This window comes from Nestor notabilis, unplaced genomic scaffold, assembly GCF_000696875.1.
Source record: "Nestor notabilis isolate BGI_N333 unplaced genomic scaffold, ASM69687v1 scaffold4753, whole genome shotgun sequence".
NCBI lineage: Eukaryota > Metazoa > Chordata > Aves > Psittaciformes > Psittacidae > Nestor > Nestor notabilis.
Window position 1 is genome coordinate 18,100 of NW_009922227.1, and position 22,125 is coordinate 40,224.

The following is a 22,125-nucleotide window of genomic DNA, read 5'->3' on the forward strand; positions in this document are numbered from 1 at the left end:
GACTTTCCGTGTAAACGTCAGATGGTAAAAACACTGCCACCTCAAAGGCTATAAACCATTTCTAAGAGTCGTGCTCAGCTGTCATCACTACTCATACAATGTATTGCATTACACAAGCTACCAAACCTTTTTAGAAGTAATAAAGAAATACATAAACAGGCAGTGGCAAAAGTAGACTATAAGCTTGCCTTTTTAACCAATACCTTTTCATGATTTAAAAAAAAAAAAAAAATTTTTTTCAATTAATATTTTGGGATGATACTATGAGAAACTTTTCTATCATGCATGTGCTGGGCAGACATTTTTTTTTTTCCTATATCAGTTGAAAGGGAATTAGAAATTCTATTCAGTTTTATGCATTAAAAATGTACATAAAAATCCTGTCAAATTTTTAAGATATCAGATGTCTGAGCGAAAACACTAGCCAGCAATTAGGACTTGAATTTTCAGCATAAACTTCCCTTTTAACACAGTTAGGCACCTTTTTTTGGTGAACTTTTCTTTTGCAGCATATTTACTTGGAAGAAAAACACTTTTTTTTCCCCCCAAGAAAAGTTAAACTCAGTAACTGCTGCCACTTCAAAAATTATTTTATAGTGGGGAAAATACCTAAGATGTTTGCCTGTAATTTAGAAATACTTGAGTTATAAGACAGGCTTTCAGTCATATATTCATAGCACTATCGGAGTGGAAAAAAAGCTGGATTTATCTCAGTGTTACCATGTAGTGATCCAACTGGTTTTCCTTAGGTGACTCACAGATAGTGAAAACCTATTACAGAAATCAGAAGTAGCACTTACACAAATCTGTGTAAAAGTCAATCTTTGTAAAAAGAGTGCAGATGAGGAATAACAGCTTAAGGACTTATTCACGAGGTGATACGAAATATTATGTTGTTTTTATTAAGTTGGGGAGATAACAAAGTGACCTCTCCAACCAGATGTTCAATCCTTCAAGTCCATTGCTCTAAATTTCAGAGACTTCTGATTCCATATTTTAACTCAGTGGTAGAGTTTAGAAAAGTAGGATCAGTTCCCCATTTTGACCAGAACTTACCAATACTGACTTTTTAGATTAATTAAAATCTGTAATCAAGTATGGTGATGCGAGTCACACAGGAAACAAACAAACAAAAATGAGTGAACCTGGAGCCTACTGAGAAACCAAGACACAACTAGCTCTCACTAGAGCTGCTCTAGTGAAATCTCCACAAATACTGTGATTACAGTCGAGAACAGCAAGGCAACACTGCTCCGTTCCTGGTATCGGGATATCCTCTGTCAGGGTTCCCATGGGAGCCAGGCTGCAAAGCAGTACTCTATTCCCCACTGTACTGCCTGGGGAACTCTATTTCACTCTGCAGGTATAGCTAACTTAAGATTAATCCCTGGATAACAAATAACCCTCAGATAAGAAGGCAAGGAAAATTTCCATCCAGAATTTGGCTGATTTGAAGAGTTGGCTCTTACCTTGCAAGGCATAGGCTTTTTGAAGGAGATTTCAGCTTGAGTCCAAACTCCCTTTGGAGAGTCCAAGACAGACCAGATTTTCTCTTGAACAATATGATTCTCCTCAAAGATATAAACAGCAAGAGTGCCACTCATTTTGAAAAACCCATACAAGGCATAATAAAAACGCAGACAAAACTGCAAGTTTCCTGGCAGGGTCGGGCCATACAGACGTCCAATGTACCCAGGCTGTGATGTAAACTTTGTGTTCGCCAACAAGTAATAGCCTGCAAGACAGTGCAATTATTGAATATTTCTAATACACAATTAGCAGAGCTGATCTGCTATCAAAGCAGCTTCCATTATTGCATCAGGCTTTGGTTATAAAACAGTTTCTACTGGCAGGAAACAGATTATCACACTCTGTTAGAAAGGAAGTAAGCATTTCTCTAAAAGCATCCCAGATACTTCAAGCTGAACTGGCACATGGCTACGTTACCAGAAATAAGCACTTCTCAAATTTATACTGAAAAATTCTCTGACCTCTCTGGAAACCTGTCTGTTTCAAGGGTACCAATCTAAGACCAAAGAATGAAGGATAGAGCACAAGGCCTAGTATTCCCTCCATCAAGTATAAAGAGGTAAGACTTCACCACATTTGGTTAAGAAACATGAATACTCTACACAAAAAGATATGCAAGTTTCAGAACTTACTAGCAGGCCTTTCACTACGTGGCTTCACTACACAACATTTCACAGTTTTCCCTTAAAAATGCCAACAGTCCTAAGCCTGGAAGAGCTAAGAGCCCACCATTCCTCTATATTAAAAGCAATGCATTAAGGTAGTATTATATCTGCTTGCATATTTTTGTGGAATCATCCCTTCAGTGACTACAGATTAGTATGGTGAAGATACTCTGATCTATGGCCCTGCGGGACTCTTCAGTAGGTGACCTTCCCCCTTTGCATATGGGGAGACACAGTCAGGGGCCCAGCTAGGACAGAAGGGTGTACACAGGCTTTTAATTGCAGGGAGTTGCAGTGAGGCATTCTAACCATTTAACATTAATTAAGAGAGCAAACAATGATACAATAGGTTAATCTTTATATCCAGTTTGAGTCTTCTAGTGAAAACGAGTTTTTATTTACCAAACCCAGTAGTGTGATCTCCTGCTCTATACACATTACGCTTCACTTTCACTCTGCTCCATCCCGGGCCATCTTTGTGATCCTGGTAAAAATTACACAGATCTTCCTCAAAATTGCAGCCTGCTGCAGCAGGATTGAAAGGTGTTCCTAGAAGATAAGACACATACGTCCTGTTAGGAAGGGCACATTATTATAAGCATAGGTATTTGCAGCACAAGGATACCAAAGTATACTGTTTCAACTTTCTTTGTATTACAGAAAACAAGCATGTTACACGTACACAGTGCACAGCCACAGTGATATCAAACTATCAATTTCCTATTGCAAGTGAGTGTTATTTGCTTACATTTTTTGCTGGAGATGGGAGGAAACCGCCATCACAGCCTCTATATTTTGGACAAAATAAGTGTGACTGTGCTCATGTGTGTCCATGGGTGCTGCATATTTGTTTCAGTTTCCAAGGGCATAACTTTCTGACATTAACATTCAATATTCTTTTAAAAAAGACCCTTTTGTAGTAATGCATAATGTGCGTGCATATGCATGTTTTAAGTATGTAGTATTTTGCTTCATGTACCATCTCATGGCTACTGGCCATCTGGAGCTATGCCTCACATTTTTAGCACTGCAGCAAAGAAAGCTGCACCATTGGTAGTGAAGTTGATTAAAAGCTAAGTGAAGCCCTCAAGACCTGCTGATGGCTCCGTCTTGATTTGCAATGTGGAATTTGTGGGTTAGGATGTGCTTTAGTCTGAAGAAATCCCCTTGGTGAATGGATGCTTTTAAGTAACATTTCTACTTCTTTAAAAGCGTCATCAGTCACTTGCACCAGATGCTGGGGGCAGGAGGGGCACAACCCAAAGCAGTCATGCAGTTTTGGCTATATCAGGAGTCAGGACCCTGTAAGCATCAATCTATGGCAGCACACACACCAGCCTTCTGCATGGAGGCTAAGAGGGACTTCCTGGCAAGGGTAGGGACACAGGTGATCGATCAGCTTCAGGAGAAGCAACATTTTGGCTTTGGAGAGATGCCTGTGGTCTTTTCAGCTTCAAATAAGACAAATATAAGCACTGCACGTGTGTCTTTCTCTGCCTACAGAGAAAAAGGAGGCATCCCTGGCCTTTCCAAACTGCTTTCCTAGCTAAAGAAAACACAGTTGGAGCCCTGCCAGGTCCGTGCAGCAGTTTAAACCCATCTTTTGATTCATCCTTTGGTGAGCAAGTTTAACATTCTGGTACCTTTTCTCTCCATTTGTCTAACACTGGGACCTTTGTTGACCAAAACTTCAGAAAAATATGGAAAAAACTTAATGCTTTTATATAAACTGCGATGACAAGAAGAATTACAATCTCTTGCTTTTTAACACCTCTACTCAAAACAGCTGAAGATGGAGATAGGAGATAAGTCTGAAGGATTAACCAGCTTTGTTGTATTTCAACAAAATATAAAGCAAATGATTGGCATTCATTTCTCAAACAGAAAAAAAAAAAAAAAAGAAAAGAAAGAAAAAGCCAACCCAAAAAACTCTAAACCAACCCAAAACATCAGAATCGGAGTTAGCAGGGAAAGCTCTAACTGACCCTATCAAATTTACCAGTCAGAGTAGATCTGAGCTTGGGCTGTAATAGTGTGACTAAATCAGGATTGGGGCAGAAAATACTATAAAATATATCCCATTTCTCAGCATATATAAGCCATCTGAAAATTAAAATGGAAAACATAGATGAGCAAAGAGCTAGAATCCTTGCATACTACAAACGTAAATCATTATTTTTGTTGCAAAACAAAGCAAAAACAGAATAGGCATTAAGGAGTTAATGAAACAAATCAATGTACTCAGCCAAGATTTGTCGATTAATAATGTAACTGGAATCTACCTCCTATTAATACTTCAACAGTGCAGCAGAGACTCCAAGAAGTTAAAAAAGAGGCAACAAGTCTTTTTTTTTGCTTGACCACTTCATAACATTAACCCAAAATTCAAACTTGTTACCAAAATAACAGATGGGCTCAGTAGGAAACTAACAATCTACCTCTGACTACTGCTTAGCACTACAATAAGACGCTTTGCAACCAGTACACAGCAATTTAAGAGGCTGTATTCAGAAATGACAAAGTCCTTCATCTCAAGTGTCTCTACAGCAGAGATCACATGGATTCAGCTGACTTCTGCTGTTGTCAAAACCTAATAACCTGATAGACACGCCACTGTCTGAGATAAATAATACCTCCTGGAAAAGTGAAGACAGGAAGGCAAGGCTCCTGTTCTGGCTCTGAAAAACACCTCAGGGCATGCTGCATGGAAGAAGATATTCCCTACATTGGCGATAATGAAAAGCATAGCCATTTTCTTCCTCATACAATCACACCTAGGAAAATCCCCCTCACTTTCTGTGACAGGCTTGCAAGTGGTAATTTGTTCAAAAGCCAGGCTGATGCAAATACAGCATTCAGTCCTGCACTCCAGTTGCAGGTGCTTGAGGAAATGTCTTTGGAGAGGAAGCATTAAGGACCGGTTTCTGGATCAAATGAATGGCACCATTGTTTATCTGCTGTTTTGTCACCAGGAGGAAGAGTAGCCCAATAGTGCTAGTCAATTGAGAAGGTACCATCTGCATATGACTACCAAATACTGCAAGTACTGACATACAGTTCAGAGGGGCAAAGCAAAAGGGAAAAACAAGGAAGGTAAATAATAATAAGAAGTCTTACCTGTCTGATTGCTGCAGTAAACCGGAGAGAAAGAAATGTCATCAAGGGCAACATAACCTCCCTTGGCGCTATTGAAAGCAACTTCAAATATTAGCTGGAAATGACAATCTTTTGTTATTCATCTACCATATACACAAAAATAATTTTGGTACATGTCTTTGTATTACAGAATTCTGATCAGATGTCCCAGACAGACTCCAGGACATCTCAGAGAGCACTGACGTAGTGACACAATTAAAATTATATCACTTATCAGGGATATAAATCAGAGCCTGACTCTGGCACTAGATCTTTATGCACTCAAGGTCAAGGAAAAATCAAGGGCATCATAGCTCTTCTGCTGCTTCATGAAGCAACAGTTTTAAAGATGCAGTAAGGCTACTGTCACGACACCATACAAAGCTAGTATTCAGGGTCATCCAGTCTGTAATGACTAGAATTCCAAAGCTGCCCAATTATTACTGTATCTAGAATCTGTCTGGATCATGAGCTAAAACCAGACTGTGTGGATTTTTCTGCTGTTACAATATCAAGTTTTAATGTTTTCTCTAAATGTCCTCAGACACTGAAACCCATGCCTTGGCATGAGCTGGCAGGGAAGATTTGCTTTAAAAAACTTATTTAAGAACCATAAAAGCTAGAAAAGATATCACTGCTACCAAGTCAAACAATGTTTGTACTTAGCCATTCCCAAGGGACATCATTTCCTCAAGTAAGTGGAGGACAGTCCATAATTCTTGAGGAAGTGTCTTAAAATTTCTGAGTTACAGGAAAGCATTCGAAAAGGCCTGAATGTCATGGCAACCCCAGAGACAAAACAAGGATATAGTAATAAATGCTTCCAGAGTGAGATCCTGTTCAGAAAAATGTTTGTGATGTCTTGCCTAGGGATGGGAGCCAAACAAGGAGAGCTGTGAAAGAATCCTCAATGATATCCTTTAGCCTCATGAAACAAAGAGGAAAACCCTCTTGAAGCGACTGAAGAAATTATATGCAAGGTTTAATCTTAACTTCTGTAAAGTGACCTCTAAAATATTGACTGTGTTGGATTACATAAAAATTCCTTGAGCAGAATAAAGGCTCATCTAATCTTGTTTCCAGCAGAGGTCACACACAGGAAGAACTGAACACAATGACAAGTTTTCAGTTCTTCCCTCACGTTGCAGTCCACCTGGACTCTTTCTTTCCCATTAATTTGTCTAATAAGTATTTGAATGCATCAGATTAATGGTATCCATAGCATGCTGTGAAAATGAGTTCTACAGTTATGCAATGTAGGCAAAAATCCTCACTTTAGTTTATTTTAAAACTGTTACCTGATAATTAAGAACTTGGTACAGCAACATAAATTATGAGAAAAAGGGAAGAGTAAATCTTTTCTGTATTATTAATTATTTTTATGAACCTCTACCATATTCTACTAAAGTCATTTTTACAGCCCAAAAACTGTTATTTTATTAATGTAACTTCTCCATACTTTTGATTATCCCTATATTCCTCTTGTAGTTCTAGGATATTCTTTTTTAATTGAGAGAGCTGGAGTTGCCTCTCTGCTGAACTCTGTGCATTCAGTCAGTGGTATGACATCAACTGTTTGCTCTTTATTTCAGTATAGATAGTTTCCAACATTCCAGATGGCTTTATGAATGCTATAGAGGATCAGAGGGTATTTTCACAGAGCTAGCCACAGTAATATCAAGCTCTAACCAATCATTAATTAATTTCCAACTGTAGTGCTAGGACTGTTTTTCCCCTTGCATGTTACTTTATATTTACTCAAGACATAATTCACTTACCATTCAGTATTATGAGACCTTAGCAAATCTAATCTCCTTCCCATATCATTTGGAGTCACTGACTTTACAGGATATAAAAGGACTATTTAACATCTAGTGAAAATTAGCTTTACCCCTAGTAATTTCTGGAAATCTGCAGTCTTACCATGAATTAACAAATAGCTTATGTGGAGTTAAAGCAAGTATAATGAAAGCCAATTTAGTTGTAATCCTAGTTTTGAAAGTATATTTGTTGGGAGAGAGTATGTACGTATAAATCACGTATACATATAGTATATATATTTATAATGTGTAAGTATACATGTGTATAGATAATACATATACACTGTTATTGCAATCTTCTAAGATATTTACATGTGTATTAGATATCAGAATTCGTATTTTACATATATAAAGATACAGTGTATATATGCGTGTATATGTATAGTACCCACAGATTTTTATGCATATATATGTGTAGGTGTATATATATTTATACACATATATCTAAATGTTTATTCCAATCTTCTAAGTTTTGGGGGTTTTTAGTAAACAGAGGAAAGTAAAAAATTAAATTTCTTTCTGATACCCTTGAAATTAATCAGTGTCACTTCAGAAAGCTGACTTTCACATCTAATGACTACTATTAGGGCCCTGGTTACACGACATTATGTAGTAGGAACTGAAAGACCTCGTAGGACTCTACAACCTCCTGAGCTATTCTGTTCAAGCACTTTACCACCTGACTTCATCTACACTGAAAATCAAGCGCCCATATAGAAAGTGATTCCTCCTTGACCCTTATGCAGTGAACAAAGGAAAGAACAGATCACTAGCATCGTTATAACCATCTCTCAGATACTGGGCAGCCACCACCATGTCCCCGATTTAGCCTGAGTCAGCACTGTTGTCTGATGCAACCTGGAAGTTGTAGCTGGACTGTACAGGAATGACTACTTTACCTCCATGGGGTATGGCGCATTGAAGTCAACTTCAGCTAGCGCCCAGTCCGCACTCAGTGCACTGTCTGTTTTCCAGATCTCTTCATAAAAGCCAGTTGTGTCTCTCAAGTAAACGGTAAACACAATGCTACTCTCCTGCTTAAGCTGGTAATAGAAAGACAAGCAGCCAGACATTGGGGCCGTGGTCTTTGGTGAGATTAGCTGGGCCACTTCCTGAAAATGTTTGACGTAAACAGAGTCCACATACATGTAGTGACCTAAAAGTGTAAAAAAACCTTGCTATAAGGACAATCTTTAAAGGACACCACTAACAAGAAGTATCAGGAGATAAGCAGGAACTAGACGTATTTCTACAACCTGGCCAGCAATGGTTGATTCCTCCTATGTACAATCCAAAGTTGTTTGGCTAAGATGCCACTAGCAAAACCAGTCAGTCTCAGCTCTTTCTTAAGTCTTTATTTGAGACATTTATATTACAGAAAGTAATAAACCCTCTGCATTTTGAGAGCCATTCAAAAAGGGAAAAATGTGTTACAACTGAGTAAATTCCCTGCCTCCCAACAGCTCAGTATAGTATTTAGTCTTTTTCCAAGTGCAACTTTTACTGAGGCAGGCCAAGTGAACGAATAAACTATGTGTTTCCTCACATGTTTTACTCAGCAGTTCATTTAATATGTATCAAGGATTTGGCAAATAACCTTTATTTTCTACATTTCACTGCTAGTATAATTCTGCTTGGTCTGCCTAGGTTTTGGCTTCTAATTGTTTCATCTTTATTGAATAGACTGTGTTTTTTTGGTAAAAAGTCCTTAAAAAAGACTTTTGGGAGATGTTAAACAGAAAAATGCGTTACAGGTGAGTAGACTCACTCCCCCTCAACAGCCAATATGACTTGCAGGATTTTCAAAGGGTACAGCTTCCCAGACTTTGATTTTGGGAGAGCTATCTCAATTTAAATGGGACACATCCATGTGCATGGATACACCATGCATTCGTAGTTTTCCTTCTTCTACACCCCCAGAAACACAGCATCAAAGAGTACCAGTTGATGAATGGAAAAATGGTTCTTCACAAGTGTCAAACTGACAGGGTACTTCAACATGGGCACTGCAAACTGTGCCATTAGGTTTGTATCTACACCACTACATTTCTCAAACCTGGAGATGTCACTTCTTGCTTCATTCCAGTGGGAGGAGGGGAAAGGGCTTGCTTGGTTGTGGGTCTCCTCCACCCTGCCCACTGCCACGGGACTGGTGACACTTCAGTGGGACTCGCCTGAGAAGTTCTGGGCTTTGCTTTTGCTCTGTAGCTTTACCACATTTCGTAGCTTAATTCTGATCTCCCTCGCTGATGTACCTTCATAGCACAAGTCTTACAAAAATAACGCTTTTCTGTGACTACTGGCTTCTTGGGCTCTTATCAGTCCATAGTCAGTAGTGTGAAAATAGCATAGTCAGGTTTGGTGTGAAAAACAAACACTGTGGCTACAAGAAAACAGATCCCTCCCATTTGGCAGTGTTTCTTATCACATAAAGTACTTTATTTAATAGGTAGAGCCACTGCCTGCTGTTGAAGTTGTGGTCAATTAAGCTTCCATCAAAATTTTACCAGCATCTAGGTGCTGCAGGGCGGTACTGGGCCGGACTGACACTCTGTACTCAACTCACACAATTGTGAAATAAATAAAAAGGCACAGCGGCATGAGTTAAGGAAAGAGAATCAGCCCTGCTCCTCATGACGCGATTCCTTGAACAAGGATGTCACGTTGTCCTGGATGCATAGAGTGCTGCAGCAGCGAGATCTCCTGACTGTCACCTGCTGTGGTTCTTCATGCAGCACTACATCGAAGGCTAAGATTACCCCTAACCCTTCTCTATGACTACGTAAAATGTTTTCCTTTAAGTCTTTACAGCATTCTGCTTCAAATGGACTGTATTAACAGCACCACATTTGAATGAAAGAAACAAAACACATAAACCATGCAATTTAACTCTAGATTCTTCAAACATGTTTCAATACCTTAGCTTTCCTAGTCAACTTTCCCAAAGCCACTGGAAAGAAAAGCCCTTCCAGATGTACAAAGCAGTGGTACAAGATCTTAAAACTTACTGTGGCCTGTACCCTTAGAATCCACAGAATCCACAGAAAGAGTAGAATCCCCCCACTCCATCCAAAATTTTATCCTTATTTGAGTAGTTCTGAAGCCTAGCAAAGGGCATAGCAACCTCATTATAAAGCTTACAGGAAAGTTTGTGCAAACTTCTTCAAATTCCCCCCATCTTCTTCTAATCACTTTTTACATAAGTCATTCTTACCCTTCACCCTCCATGCCAGGAGAAAAGAAACACTTCACATAATAATTTGAAGCATAAGAGTCTTACGTGGATTACAGACTCAAATTTTCCACTATACTCTGTTCTACATTTGTTGCTTACCCAGTTCACTGTTAAGTGTGTGGTCTTTGGGCAGGATAGACTGAGAATTACGAATGTTTCCTCCACCAACAAACCAGTTGACATTGGGGTTCCAGTGGTTCACAAAGCCACAAAGATGATTTTCTTCAAAGTCACATTCTGCAATTACAGACATCACCAGCTAAGTGCACACATTTTCATTACAGAAATTGGAAGAGAGACTATTGCTAAGCACTGGCCTCACTTTACATATGGCAGGGCAAATGACACCTATATTCATAGAAGTGGACACAGCACTGAACAGCTTATAATAAATGGGAGAAACCTTTGCCAACAAAGTTTTATCAGTAGTAGACAAAATTTTCACCTCCATCCTGTTAGTCTGATCTAACTTTTCACTGTCTGGCAGTATAGGACTGCTGTAACTTAGAACCAAATATACCACTTCATAGTATTAAACAGTGTGAGCAAACTTCCACTTGTAAATCAGGGATGGCTAGAAACAAAGCAGGACTAGTAGCGTTAATGAGACTGCTTTGTTTCTTTCACAGATCCAAAGAATTGTGATAATTTGGTTGGACGCCACCAGAGCTCCCCAGAAATGCAAAGGTCTCCCAGCCTCCTAGACCCTGAACTTCATTAGTGGTTTTTGGCAGATGTCATGAGGAAATAGCAGTAAGTGTAAATATCAACAGAGTTTTCACTCTGCAGCCTTCAGGATGCCACTGTAAGGAAGCACAAGCAGGCAGACAGCAAAAATAATGTCACAGCTGTTATGTCTAATATTTGCAGCAGTCTAGTTTTGTGAAAATGTAACACTTGTTCCTGCGTGAGCAATAAATAGCTTTAGAATGAATTCTTGTACATGAAAGGTCTATATATATCACAGAGATGGGTGAATAAAACCCCGTATTAGTGTGTTCAACCTTAGCTTAAAAAATGTCTCTATCAAGCCATTGCCTTTTTCCTAAACTTAGGCCTTTAATTCAGTTTTAAAACTGCCAACAAGGCACTTGTTTTTTTCCCTATGCAAATACTGAGGGAGCTGAACAGACAGTACTTACCAATACAATATCCAGGAGTTATTTTAATTTCAAAAACTGCTATACTGGCAGATTTCTCTTGTCCCATTTCACCTTCCAGTATAATCTGCACAATACAAACCAAACTGTAAATTCAGAGATTCGGTATTTCCATTATCACCCTGCGCATTTCAATGGGAGAACAAATAAAATATAGTCGGGGGCTCACCATCCCTGAAATCAGGGCAGGTGATTTTGCTGGAAGAGCTTGGCAGAAAGCATTTTAAAGATGGAGTCAGTGCCCTTCCTCGAGGACAGAAGGCCCAATGAAGGACAAGGAGACAAGGCCAAAACATCCCACACTTCACATACGAGTACAGGACTTCAGATTCCTCAGGTGTGGCTATACAGGACACTATCGTGAGAGATGTGATATGATGGGTTTGAGGCAGAAATACTGTCCTCTCAGCTTCTGAATCCTCCCAGAAGTGCATAGAGGACAGGAACAAGTAAGTGCAGCTGCAGACCAGCATGTGGGACATCCTGTATCTGCCACAGGATGCCAGGAGGTTTGCAGGGCTGTCATGAGGTGAGGCATCCTCACTGCATGGCTCAGCTGACTGATTTCCCATGAGATGTGCCACACATTCACTGGGAATGGCACCCACTGCCTGACTCATGCCCGCTCTGCTCACTGATTTTAGGGACAGAGGGATTGACTGGCTTACGTGCTGCCAAGAGTAGAAGCGAAAGACCAGAACAGGGCCCAGGGTGGAAATGTTCTAGAAGCAGTTCGTACACCCCAACACATGCACCAGAAAGCCTGTGGTACCTTCTAAAAGCAGGCTTACCTTGTACTTCTTTGTGCTGTTCATTAAATCTAAGCTAGCTATGAGCCAGCTATCTGAAGGCTCCTTGGCTGACCACAGCAAACGATCAAAGCTCTCTCCTTCCTGCCGCAGGTATAGGTTGAGCCTGGCGGGATCAGGTGAAGCCTCTGAAGTCACTGCTATCTGATAAATCAGCCTGACACAGCTCCACTCCTCAGAGTACAGCTCAGGGCTGGACAGCACTGCTTTCTCACCCTCGTAAGATGTATCCACAGAAATGTAATGTCCTGGGAACAGACACACATCAGAATAATAAATGTCAGAGGCTTTGCTTTTACATCCCTGGACAGAAGTACTTATTCATAAAGGAATGCTTGTGGGGCTAGGTCAGGAGACTGAGACTGCCACTCATTTGTTAAGCAAGTCATTTAACCTTTTGATATCTCACTGTAGCCCCATAAACATCACTCCATGAGTGTGAAGCATTTTTAATTGCAATCCTAAAATGACTGGAAATCCTCACAGAAAGATGTTATATCAGTGTAAAGCAGATTATTAAGTAAGTGTTGCTCTCCAGACCTGGTATCTTTAGACAGGCAATTTGATTGACAAGATAATTTACACAAGCAGGAATATGCTAGAGGGCTATTTAGTTGTTTTACGGATCAAAACTTTTATATTCCATTTTTATAATTTAGATTTTAAAACAACACATAAAAAACACACTGCAGCCAAAAACTCCTAAAGCATTTCTGTTTTCAAAGAAGAAAGCTAGAAGGACACTCTTAAGTACTAAAATTAACATGTCTGCTGATTCGTAAAATGCTAAATGTAAAACTACATTTAAACACATCAGCAGTCTCAATGGAATTATTTTAAAATTACTCTCTGCAGGGATATTTTAGGAGCAGGGCATAAAACATAGCCTTCTTAATAAAAACAAAAGAAAGGATGTGAAGACAAGTGAAAAATGCACAAGGCAGCCAAGAAATGCCAAAGAAACATTTTTCCTTGTAGAAAAAGGAGGCAAAAGTAAATAAATCACAGTGAAACATAAGCCTGGCCCTGGTGACTTTACTAACACACCACCAAGATCAGCAGAGTAAAACACGATCCAGGAGTCACAGAAACCTGGAATGCAATGCATATCGGACAAGTCCCATTGCTGATACTGATTCTCAGCAGCCAGGCTGCACGCAAGAGTCCTCATAGCTGTCAGGGGCCTTGTTGAGCAGAACACCACACTTATCCTTGTTAGACTCCCCAGACCATGTATTTCTTCTTCTTTAGTCTCACTTCTCTTGACCTCAGAGCTTGTCTGTAAACATCTGTGTAACTGGGACACATCAGCAGTCCAACTGATATTAAATATATTGCTTGCCCTTGAGGCACACCCTCCCATCCCAAATCCTGCCTGAACCCTCCAGTTCTATCAAGCCACCCCGAGGTTGCTTCCTAAGAGCTACCCTATTTCCCCTATTGCCTTTTCAAAAGTATTGTCTCCAATGTGAAAAAAATCATCTGCATGGACAGTCACCACACCCCAAGGCAAAGAGCAGATACAGATCTGGTCTACGAGGTTCCCAAAGTCCTCTCTCATGCACCTCCAGGAAGATGCCAGCAGCACCTGACAACACCTCATTCCTTGGGCATTGCATGTTGCAGCATCCCCCTGCATCCACTCCCTCTCTCACCTGCAGACACTGCAGAGCAACCCATTTGTACTGTACATTTTTGTTTAACAGACGTAAGATAAATGATTGCTACTTACTTAGGGAGCAGATGCAGCCCCAAGCAGTATAAGGGGTTGTGTAAATACAGAAAAGCTGCATTTTCTTTCCCTTTTTAGGGAATGGAATCTTTTTTGCCTCTTTGCCTTCTCTTTATATCTGATGTGTCTGGTTTCAGTCTCTTGGAGAAATACACAAAGTCACTGGTTAAGTACGAGCAACTTGTTACTGCAGGAGCATATAAAAGAAAAATAAACACAGGAATAAATGTTTTAAAATAGGCACCTAATGTGCCTGCCAAATAAACTGCCACTACGCAAAATGTGAGTGCATGAAATATCCACTTGCATACAGATATTCAGTTATTTCTCAAGAGTTAGTAGCACACAGAGCATTTATTTGCTGGCATGTGCTAGTCCAAAGATATGCATGTTTTTTTCACATGCACAGAGGATGAAGGGAAATCACCAAGGCTCTACCAGAAGTCGAATTCTTCTTGCACATTTGCTTTTAATTGATAAAAGTGGCAATATCCAGAACAGGTAAAGAATATGTGTTTTCAGTCTGAATTTGGATCATTTTGCTTACAAAGAAACCTACAATTCGGAATCCATGCCTGGCAATTTCATTTTAGGTTTCAGTCCTATTTTTGTCTGCTCTTCATGAGAAAACCCATAGTAAACAGCTTTCATCTAATACTCATCTTTTTTTTTTTTTTTTTATTCCCAGAAATAAATTAGTGTTGACATAGGAAAACACATTCACATGAAGACCTCAAATTACCAGCTATAAGACTTGAATGGCTGCCTGGCTTTAAGACTTGATTATAAGTAGACTAAGGTTCTCCTACAAAAACAGTGATTTAAAAGAAAAAGAAAACCTCTTAAGAGTTTCCAGTTGGGACGATTATGTTACCATAAACTTGCCTCTACGTTTTCTGTCAGCTGTACACTTGCTCTCACTTGGTCTGATTCCCCACTGATATGTGAGCAAGGATTGTGAATTCTCTTCTTAATCAGCAGGGTGAGGGCTGCTTTTATAACAAAGATTAATTTGACCCATTTGTTAAGCCCAGAAATGGAGTGGTCTCACTCCTGACCCGCTAATCATTTTAGCATCTTCTGGAAGTTTAGATGTGTGGTTGGCTCTACTGAAATCAAAGGGAGCACTGATAGAGATCTTCATGTGTAAATTTAAATGCTTTGCTGATCAGGAAGCCTGGCACTCCACAGTATCAAGCACAGAAATGCTAATGTTAAACTTCTTTCAAATGAATGCTGCCATTGACTGAATGGCCTTTATACTGAACTGTATTTCAGTAATAGTAATGACATGTGCCATTGCTGCAGAAAGGAAGGTCTCACAATGCAGACCTCAAGGCCTGACACAGAGCAATTGTGAGAGCAAATCAATGCAAAGAGAAGGCTCCTTGGAGTAAAGAAGCAGACAACTTTCCACACTTGTTTGTGGGAGTAACAGAAGGATATTTAGCAGCCTGTGGAGAAACTGATGAATGCACAGTGCTATAGTCTGAAATCTCTCATCAAAAATGTAACATGTAGCTTCATTTCCAGCAGCCTTCCAGTATCTGAAGGGGGCCTACAAGGGTATTGGAGAGGGACTCTTCATCAGGGTCTGCAGTGGTAGGACAAGGGCTAATGGGCTCAAACCTAAGCGGGAGAGATTTAGATTAGATATTAGGAAGAAGTGCTCTATGGTGAGGGTGGCAAGGCAGAGGAACAGGTTGCTCAGAGAAGCTGTGGATGGCTCATCCCTGGCAGTGTTCAAGACCAGGGATGGCCATGGATGGGAGACTTTGAGCAACCTGGACTAGTGGAAGGTGTCCCTGCCCATGGCAGGGGGGTTGGATAGAGATGATTTTACAGTCCTTTCCAACCCAAACCATTCTATGATTCTATGATTCATTTTGAAGCATGCCCACAATTTTTTTCCCCCAAAATCATCCTCCTCCAAATGCCCATAGCACTTAATGTATAGCCATCATTGAGAAGTTAGCAAAAGAGGGCTTCTCTTCAAAATCACAGGAAAGCAGAGGGGTAGTCACAAAATGCTAGGAAAAGCCTGATGACACAGAATCACAAACATACAATTTCTGGCAATTACATGCTTAGTGGGTAGATGCAGCCCGAAGCAGTATAAGCGGCTGTGCAAATACAGGAAAGCTGTGCTTTGTTTCCATTTTCAGGGAATGTCATAGGGATGGTGGGGTCACCATTATGGTGAAGACAAGCTCCTTCACAGATGACAAAAGCCAGGGATCTTTGTTAACAGCTAGCAGTTCCTTGGTGAATGCAAACACAACCAGAAGAGAGAGGAGAAAGGGAACTCTCAGATATATTTCCCTTACCACTCAGTCACTACTCAGGCTTGGTGCGTAATGCACTTTCTACCCACACCTTTCGATGACTTTTTACCTACTGTGTAACTTCACTCTCTTCTCCCTGACAGTCGAATCAAACTGCACAGGACCAAGCATGTGTTCAATTTACATTCCTCCCTGTCCAGGCAAAATATTGAGCCCAGGGGAGGTTAGGACCCAGTGTTTCCAACCTACCCCTCTGCAATGGAACTATGAACTGCAGCAGTAAGACTCACAAAATGAGACCTTTAAAATCTGTCTGTATGCATGTATCTCATCTTGCTGCTTTAATAAGCAGTTCCGTAGACAGTCTCCCTCAGTTACAGCTGGTGATACATCATGAGTCATCCACCCAAAGTTTCCATATATATATTTTTATTCTTTTTTTAAATTTACTTCCTAAATAGGCATCGATACATCAGTCAGCAGCGATTGTATCAATGGCTTAGGTCAAGGGGGTTGAGACCAGCAATTCTACTTTTTCCCCAGAACAGAGCAGAAATTACACTGATTGCTTTCTCTGTAAGAAACACAAAGACAAAATGCCAGACACTAGCTAATAAACTAAACCAAATTCCACTGACAAATGAAAAAAACCCAACTGGGATAACTAAAATTACCAGTTAGCTTTTAAATGACATATTTCCTCTGTAAAAATTTGGAAGGGTAACCACAGACATGTTAGACCCTTCATGGGGTTTATATCTGACACAGCTGTTCTCTTAGTACAGCTGCGTCAGATATAAAGCTGTAAAGTACAGCTTTATGAGAAAAAACTGCATATGAGCAGTGAGCTACAAGAGAAACAGTATTAAGGAAATATGAAGCAGAAAAAGTTTGGGAATGTACATTTGATTAGGCACTCATTCATACAGAAAAGTTGCAGGAAGTGTCTTAAAGTTGCCAGTCATGTTTGGATTTTCTCTGTACTTCCCATTCAGAAATAGGAAGGAATATTACCAGGGTTTCTTAAGACAAAAGTTAATCTAAACCACCTCTTTGGAATCTCAGTACCTGGATTTTGGGCTGTGGCTTTATTTTGTACAGGCTAAAAAGCAGTAAATTTTTTAGGACCTATTAAGCCTTCTTAAATCTCCAGGAAAAGTTAGGTAAAAATGTTAATGGTACAGTCAGGCATATATAATTTTGCAAGTTAAATTTGCACATGGAGACTATCCTTGGGTACACATGAGGTTTAGATGAAGCTTCAGAGTAAGAATACAGAAATTCGACCAGCTACTTCTCATGAGATTTTGGGTAAACCTAGGACAAGGCTTGTGGCACTGGATAGGAAAGCTTCAGAATCAACACTCTGCTTTTCATTCAATTTCTTTTCAGTAGAATGCAAACTTTTCAACTACAGTGGACATTTTTGGCCGATAATTTCTCTTGAAAAACAATACTGCGTGGGTCATTGTTGAATTTGTCCATCTACGAAAAGCTGAGGTTTTCTGAAGAACATTCTTCCTCTAATGAGGAACAGTCACCATGCATTTTGTTAAGGCTTTTTGGAGGGAAGAGGGACAGCTGGGGGGGTAAGGTGCTTTTTTTTTTTTTCCAATTTTTTTTAGGCAGTGTTTTGGGAAAGCAAAGAATTGCATTAGCAAATGACTTTTCAGTTGGAAGGAAAGGATTTGCCCTACAACTCCACGAAGAAAGTAAAAGAAATCCCAAAACCTGCCAAATGCACAAACGCCTGCACAAACATTTAATCAGGGCCTACAATGTTGTGCTGGGGGGCAGGTCCCCTCCGGGCAGCTGTGGTCACAGCGTCACCAAACTTGGTGTGCACCAAAAGCCACCAAGACCTCTTACAGTACCAGCAGTGCATCCCAGGCAGCTGGACAAAGCGTCGCCTCTCACCACTGGTGCTGGACGCAGGAGGAGGTCTGTTCACCCCCCAGGCCCCAGGGGTTCTCCCCATAGTGTCTCCCCATCCTGATCTGGCAGAGAGGGAAGTGCTGCAGCAGTGGTCCACTCTTGTGAGAGTTGGTGTTCAATTACTTCTCCCTGGCCCTCTAGAAACCTGTGGCATCAGTTTCTCCCCTGGACGGATAGATGCACATGGGACACAACGCACACAGGACTGAGCAGCAAAGCCTGGCCCATGTAGGTAAAGGCTCAGTCCCAAAACATCCAGGGTGGTGCCGTGATTAAAGCTACTTGACTCCACAGGGCATAACTGGTATTTTCATTCCCTTCAAGCCACAGATTCACACCAGAAGAAATGCATGGTATACACTGGGATCAATTAGTGTTGTCATCATAGGAAATCTCCTTGTCTCTTCTATGGTTTCTTAAAAGCAGCTCTGTGAAAATAGCTGAGGGATGGAGAAACAGGAGGTGGTCTTTGTTTGGTGTCTGCAGTGACTGATATGCACTGCTACTGTGAAGCTCTTCCTTCTCTTCTGTGTCTACAGGGGCACCCCAAGCCTACAGCTTACAACTTTCTGCAGCAAAAGCCCGTGTTTCTGCCTGGCTGCTGCCAGCTGCCTGAACTCCCATCTCTGCCCAGGCAAGGAGGGCACCTGCAAACCCCACTAAATCTGCCCCTGTGCTGCTCAGCTTCTTCAGGGGCAACAGTGGTGTTTCCACTGTTTCCACTTTGACAAAGCTGAGCAGTATTTATGTAAAGCAAGGGCATTCTGTAGAAAAGCACAGCCTCCAGTGATGAATGCTGCAGCAGTCACACACCTTCCTCCTGCCAGATTGACAGCCCTGGCAACTGGAGCTCCCCAGCACCTTTCTCTCCAGCGCACCTTACTTTACCTTGCTTTCCCCAGAGAGTTAACATTTGACACTTTGTTTGCCACTGCCACCGGGCCAGGCAAGAGAGCTCACATTTCCCAACCACGAGGGGATGAATCTTCAAAGGCTCCTATTCCTTCCCAGAGGAGGGCTTGGATTAACTACCAGCTCCAGCTCCTGCCCTGTCCTTTGCTCCCCAGAAAGTTCAGAAATACAGCTGTTAGCAAGCCTGTCAGAAACCATAAAAGCAATACAATTAGCCCTGAAACACTCTGTGATGGTGGCATCTGGTTGCAGCTACCACCATACTGGCAAAGCCTCCCAGCCTCCCTCCGCCAGCGTGCCTATGAACATCCGGCACAAGTCCAGCTTGTACTGCCTCTTTCTGTTTCTGATTTAGAGGAGTTGCTCCACTGCACTGGGGATGCTTGAACTTGTGAGAGCTTGTTGGCAACAGCTGGGTCCTCTTCTTGCTCTCCCGCTTGAGACATCATGTACAAATTATACCAGATCTTCTGTTTGTTCCGAACACAGCCATGTGGGTTTGTTTTCTTTCACAATGACCTCACAGATTTTTATACACTTTTCAAGTTTTCTTTCTGCATGTTCCAACTGACCCATCAGCTATTGCTCACACCACATGGTTCTCCTTTTCACGCTGTTCATTACAGAATTTTGACAACTTTTTATCTGCTGACACAAAGGCTGACAGGTCCTCCTCTGCTATCTCTGGTTTCCCTTGCATCAGCTTTTTTAAAAAGCCTTCTCCGTGATTTCTTTTAGCTGGTACGCTTGAGCAGGATATAGGTGAGATTTGGAGACAGAAGACTCTGCTGTGAATTTCTGAATTGGAAATAATTCAGAAAAGCTTTTTCTTTATTCTTTGACATCCTAAATCAGTTTCTGTTGTTCCCAGTGAACAGGGAATATTAAAGATAAAAATAAGACGAAGTGCAGATCATCATGCATCTATATTTTCACAGTACTCATCTCTTTTAGTACTAGCTCTATTCCTTTGCTAAATCATGTTTCCGCCAGGATCAAGCACATGGGAGAAAGCATTGTGATAGCTCTTTCAGCACAGCTGCTTGTCCTGATAGAATGCATCACAGGGCTGCCATCCTTCAGCAAAGAGTATGTAATTTCACTCCTATAGTATTCCCTTGCTTTATGTTGTCTATTTATTTTGTTCACTGTTCCTTTCATTTACTTACACAGATGCACAGGGTGTGATGTGGTGGAGTATCTCTGTCATGTACTATGAGCTCTGCTGTTCTGAACACATCCCAGCCTGCAGAAGGCAAACCTACACATCCACAGTCTGCACAGCAGTGGCACTTTTCTGAAGAAAACCCCATCAGATTTGCAACCCAGACCAAACTGCTGGCCCACATCCCACAGGGGAACCAACATGAGGGAGCTGGAGAGCCAGACCATGAGACAAGGGACATGTCGTTTTGTTTTAAGAAGGTTATGCTTCTTCTCAGACCAGAGTGACAAGTTCAGTCATGGGAGGAAGAGTTCGAGAGAGGTAAGAAAGACATACTCCAACCCCAGCAATCCTGATTTGGTTTTTGCATGTCAGGATTTACACTAATCTGGAAGATCATGCTTTTCTGCTTCAAAAGCAAAGAATTTGTGGTTGAGAAACATCCTTGGTATGATCCAAAGGGGTTAAATTAAAAGCCCATGGTGCTTACATCTAAGCAAAACCTGCCCTCAGCCAGGGAAGCAGGAATACTCTGGTCACAGCAAGCAGCGGGGTGGGGGGAGAGGACAAGCGAGCCTTGGAGCCAAGGTGAGCAGGAACAGAAGCCTGCCCAGCATGACTTGGCTTAGGTGCATGAAGGAGCAGGATCTCAGCATGCAGGCTGGCTACTGAGCCAGGCTGCAGCACTGCCCATGGGGAAAGAAAAACCCTCAACCAGTAGCCTTCTGGAGTGCATCTGCAACCACAGGGACTCACTCAATGAAAGACTATAAAAGCGAAACTTGTCTACAAGTATGGATCTGCTCACTCTGTGTCTGCCAAATCATGGTGTACTGCACTACCCTAAAGAACAGCTCATCTACCTAAATGCTTGTCTCTTTTCCCAGCTACATTAGATTAACTAACAAAATGTAACCGTTGCACACAAGTCTTGTTCCTCCAAGGAAAGTAGTAAATGTGCTTTCCTATATAAATTGTGTTTACTCTCATACTCACCTGGGCCCTAGGTCCTACACAGACTGAAAAAATACTTGAAATACTTATCTGATTTCACTGGCTTCAGAAGTTGAACTCCTGACTGAGTTCAGTTTCCTGCTTTCCTTTAACCATTTTCCCTTTATACTCCTTTTTTACACGAGAATCGTTAGGATGACTAGCAGGCTCATGGTGGGCTGTTCAGTGATCTCATGTCACAAACAGAGCTCCTAACAGATGAGGTACATATTTATAACCATGTCCTGAAATAGCTGGCTACAGAAAGTGCTTTACACGTGAACTAATCAGATCCTGATGGGTGCTAACAGCAACCTGGTAGGTCACATGAGGGCACCAGCCTAGCCATACCATCAGTTCCAAAAGCTGCTGGAGCTTGCTGTCTTGTGAACAGTTTACCACCACTGCTGCTGTGGCAGCCCCTTTGCTGCTGCTGTGTTTTCTCAATGGCCACTCTCAAGTAATCTACTCTAAGCAAGAAAGCAGCCTCAGTGACTCATTTTCTGCCCAGCAGGTTTCTTCCTGTACCAGGAACATGGAATGGTGAAGATGCAGCATCTGCAACAACTAAACCTGCAGCCAAGGAATACATCTATTGATGCTGAACATCACAACCACCAGGACCATTGCTAATATTTCCTGGAGCTCTGCAAAACTGCATCCATCAGTCAGACATTTCAAAGATCAACATTAGCAGCTTCAGTTTACCAGGGATGCTTCTAGGCTTGCAGTCCTGTACATCATTCCTG

At 41.2% G+C, this 22,125-nt stretch overlaps 1 protein-coding gene across 1 annotated transcript in view; it reads right to left on the minus strand.

Annotated features, from left to right (window-relative positions):
* The window catches only part of MAMDC2 (MAM domain containing 2), a 40,818-nt gene that overhangs the window by 13,419 nt on the left and 5,274 nt on the right, over positions 1-22,125 (minus strand). Inside the window, exons 3-9 of the mRNA XM_010011512.1 lie at positions 12,337-12,602; positions 11,528-11,612; positions 10,485-10,622; positions 8,050-8,306; positions 5,313-5,406; positions 2,598-2,744; positions 1,470-1,735 (exon numbers count right to left, since the gene is read on the minus strand). Coding sequence (XP_010009814.1) covers positions 1,470-1,735; positions 2,598-2,744; positions 5,313-5,406; positions 8,050-8,306; positions 10,485-10,622; positions 11,528-11,612; positions 12,337-12,602 — 1,253 coding nt within the window. The remainder of the gene's footprint in view (positions 1-1,469; positions 1,736-2,597; positions 2,745-5,312; positions 5,407-8,049; positions 8,307-10,484; positions 10,623-11,527; positions 11,613-12,336; positions 12,603-22,125) is intronic.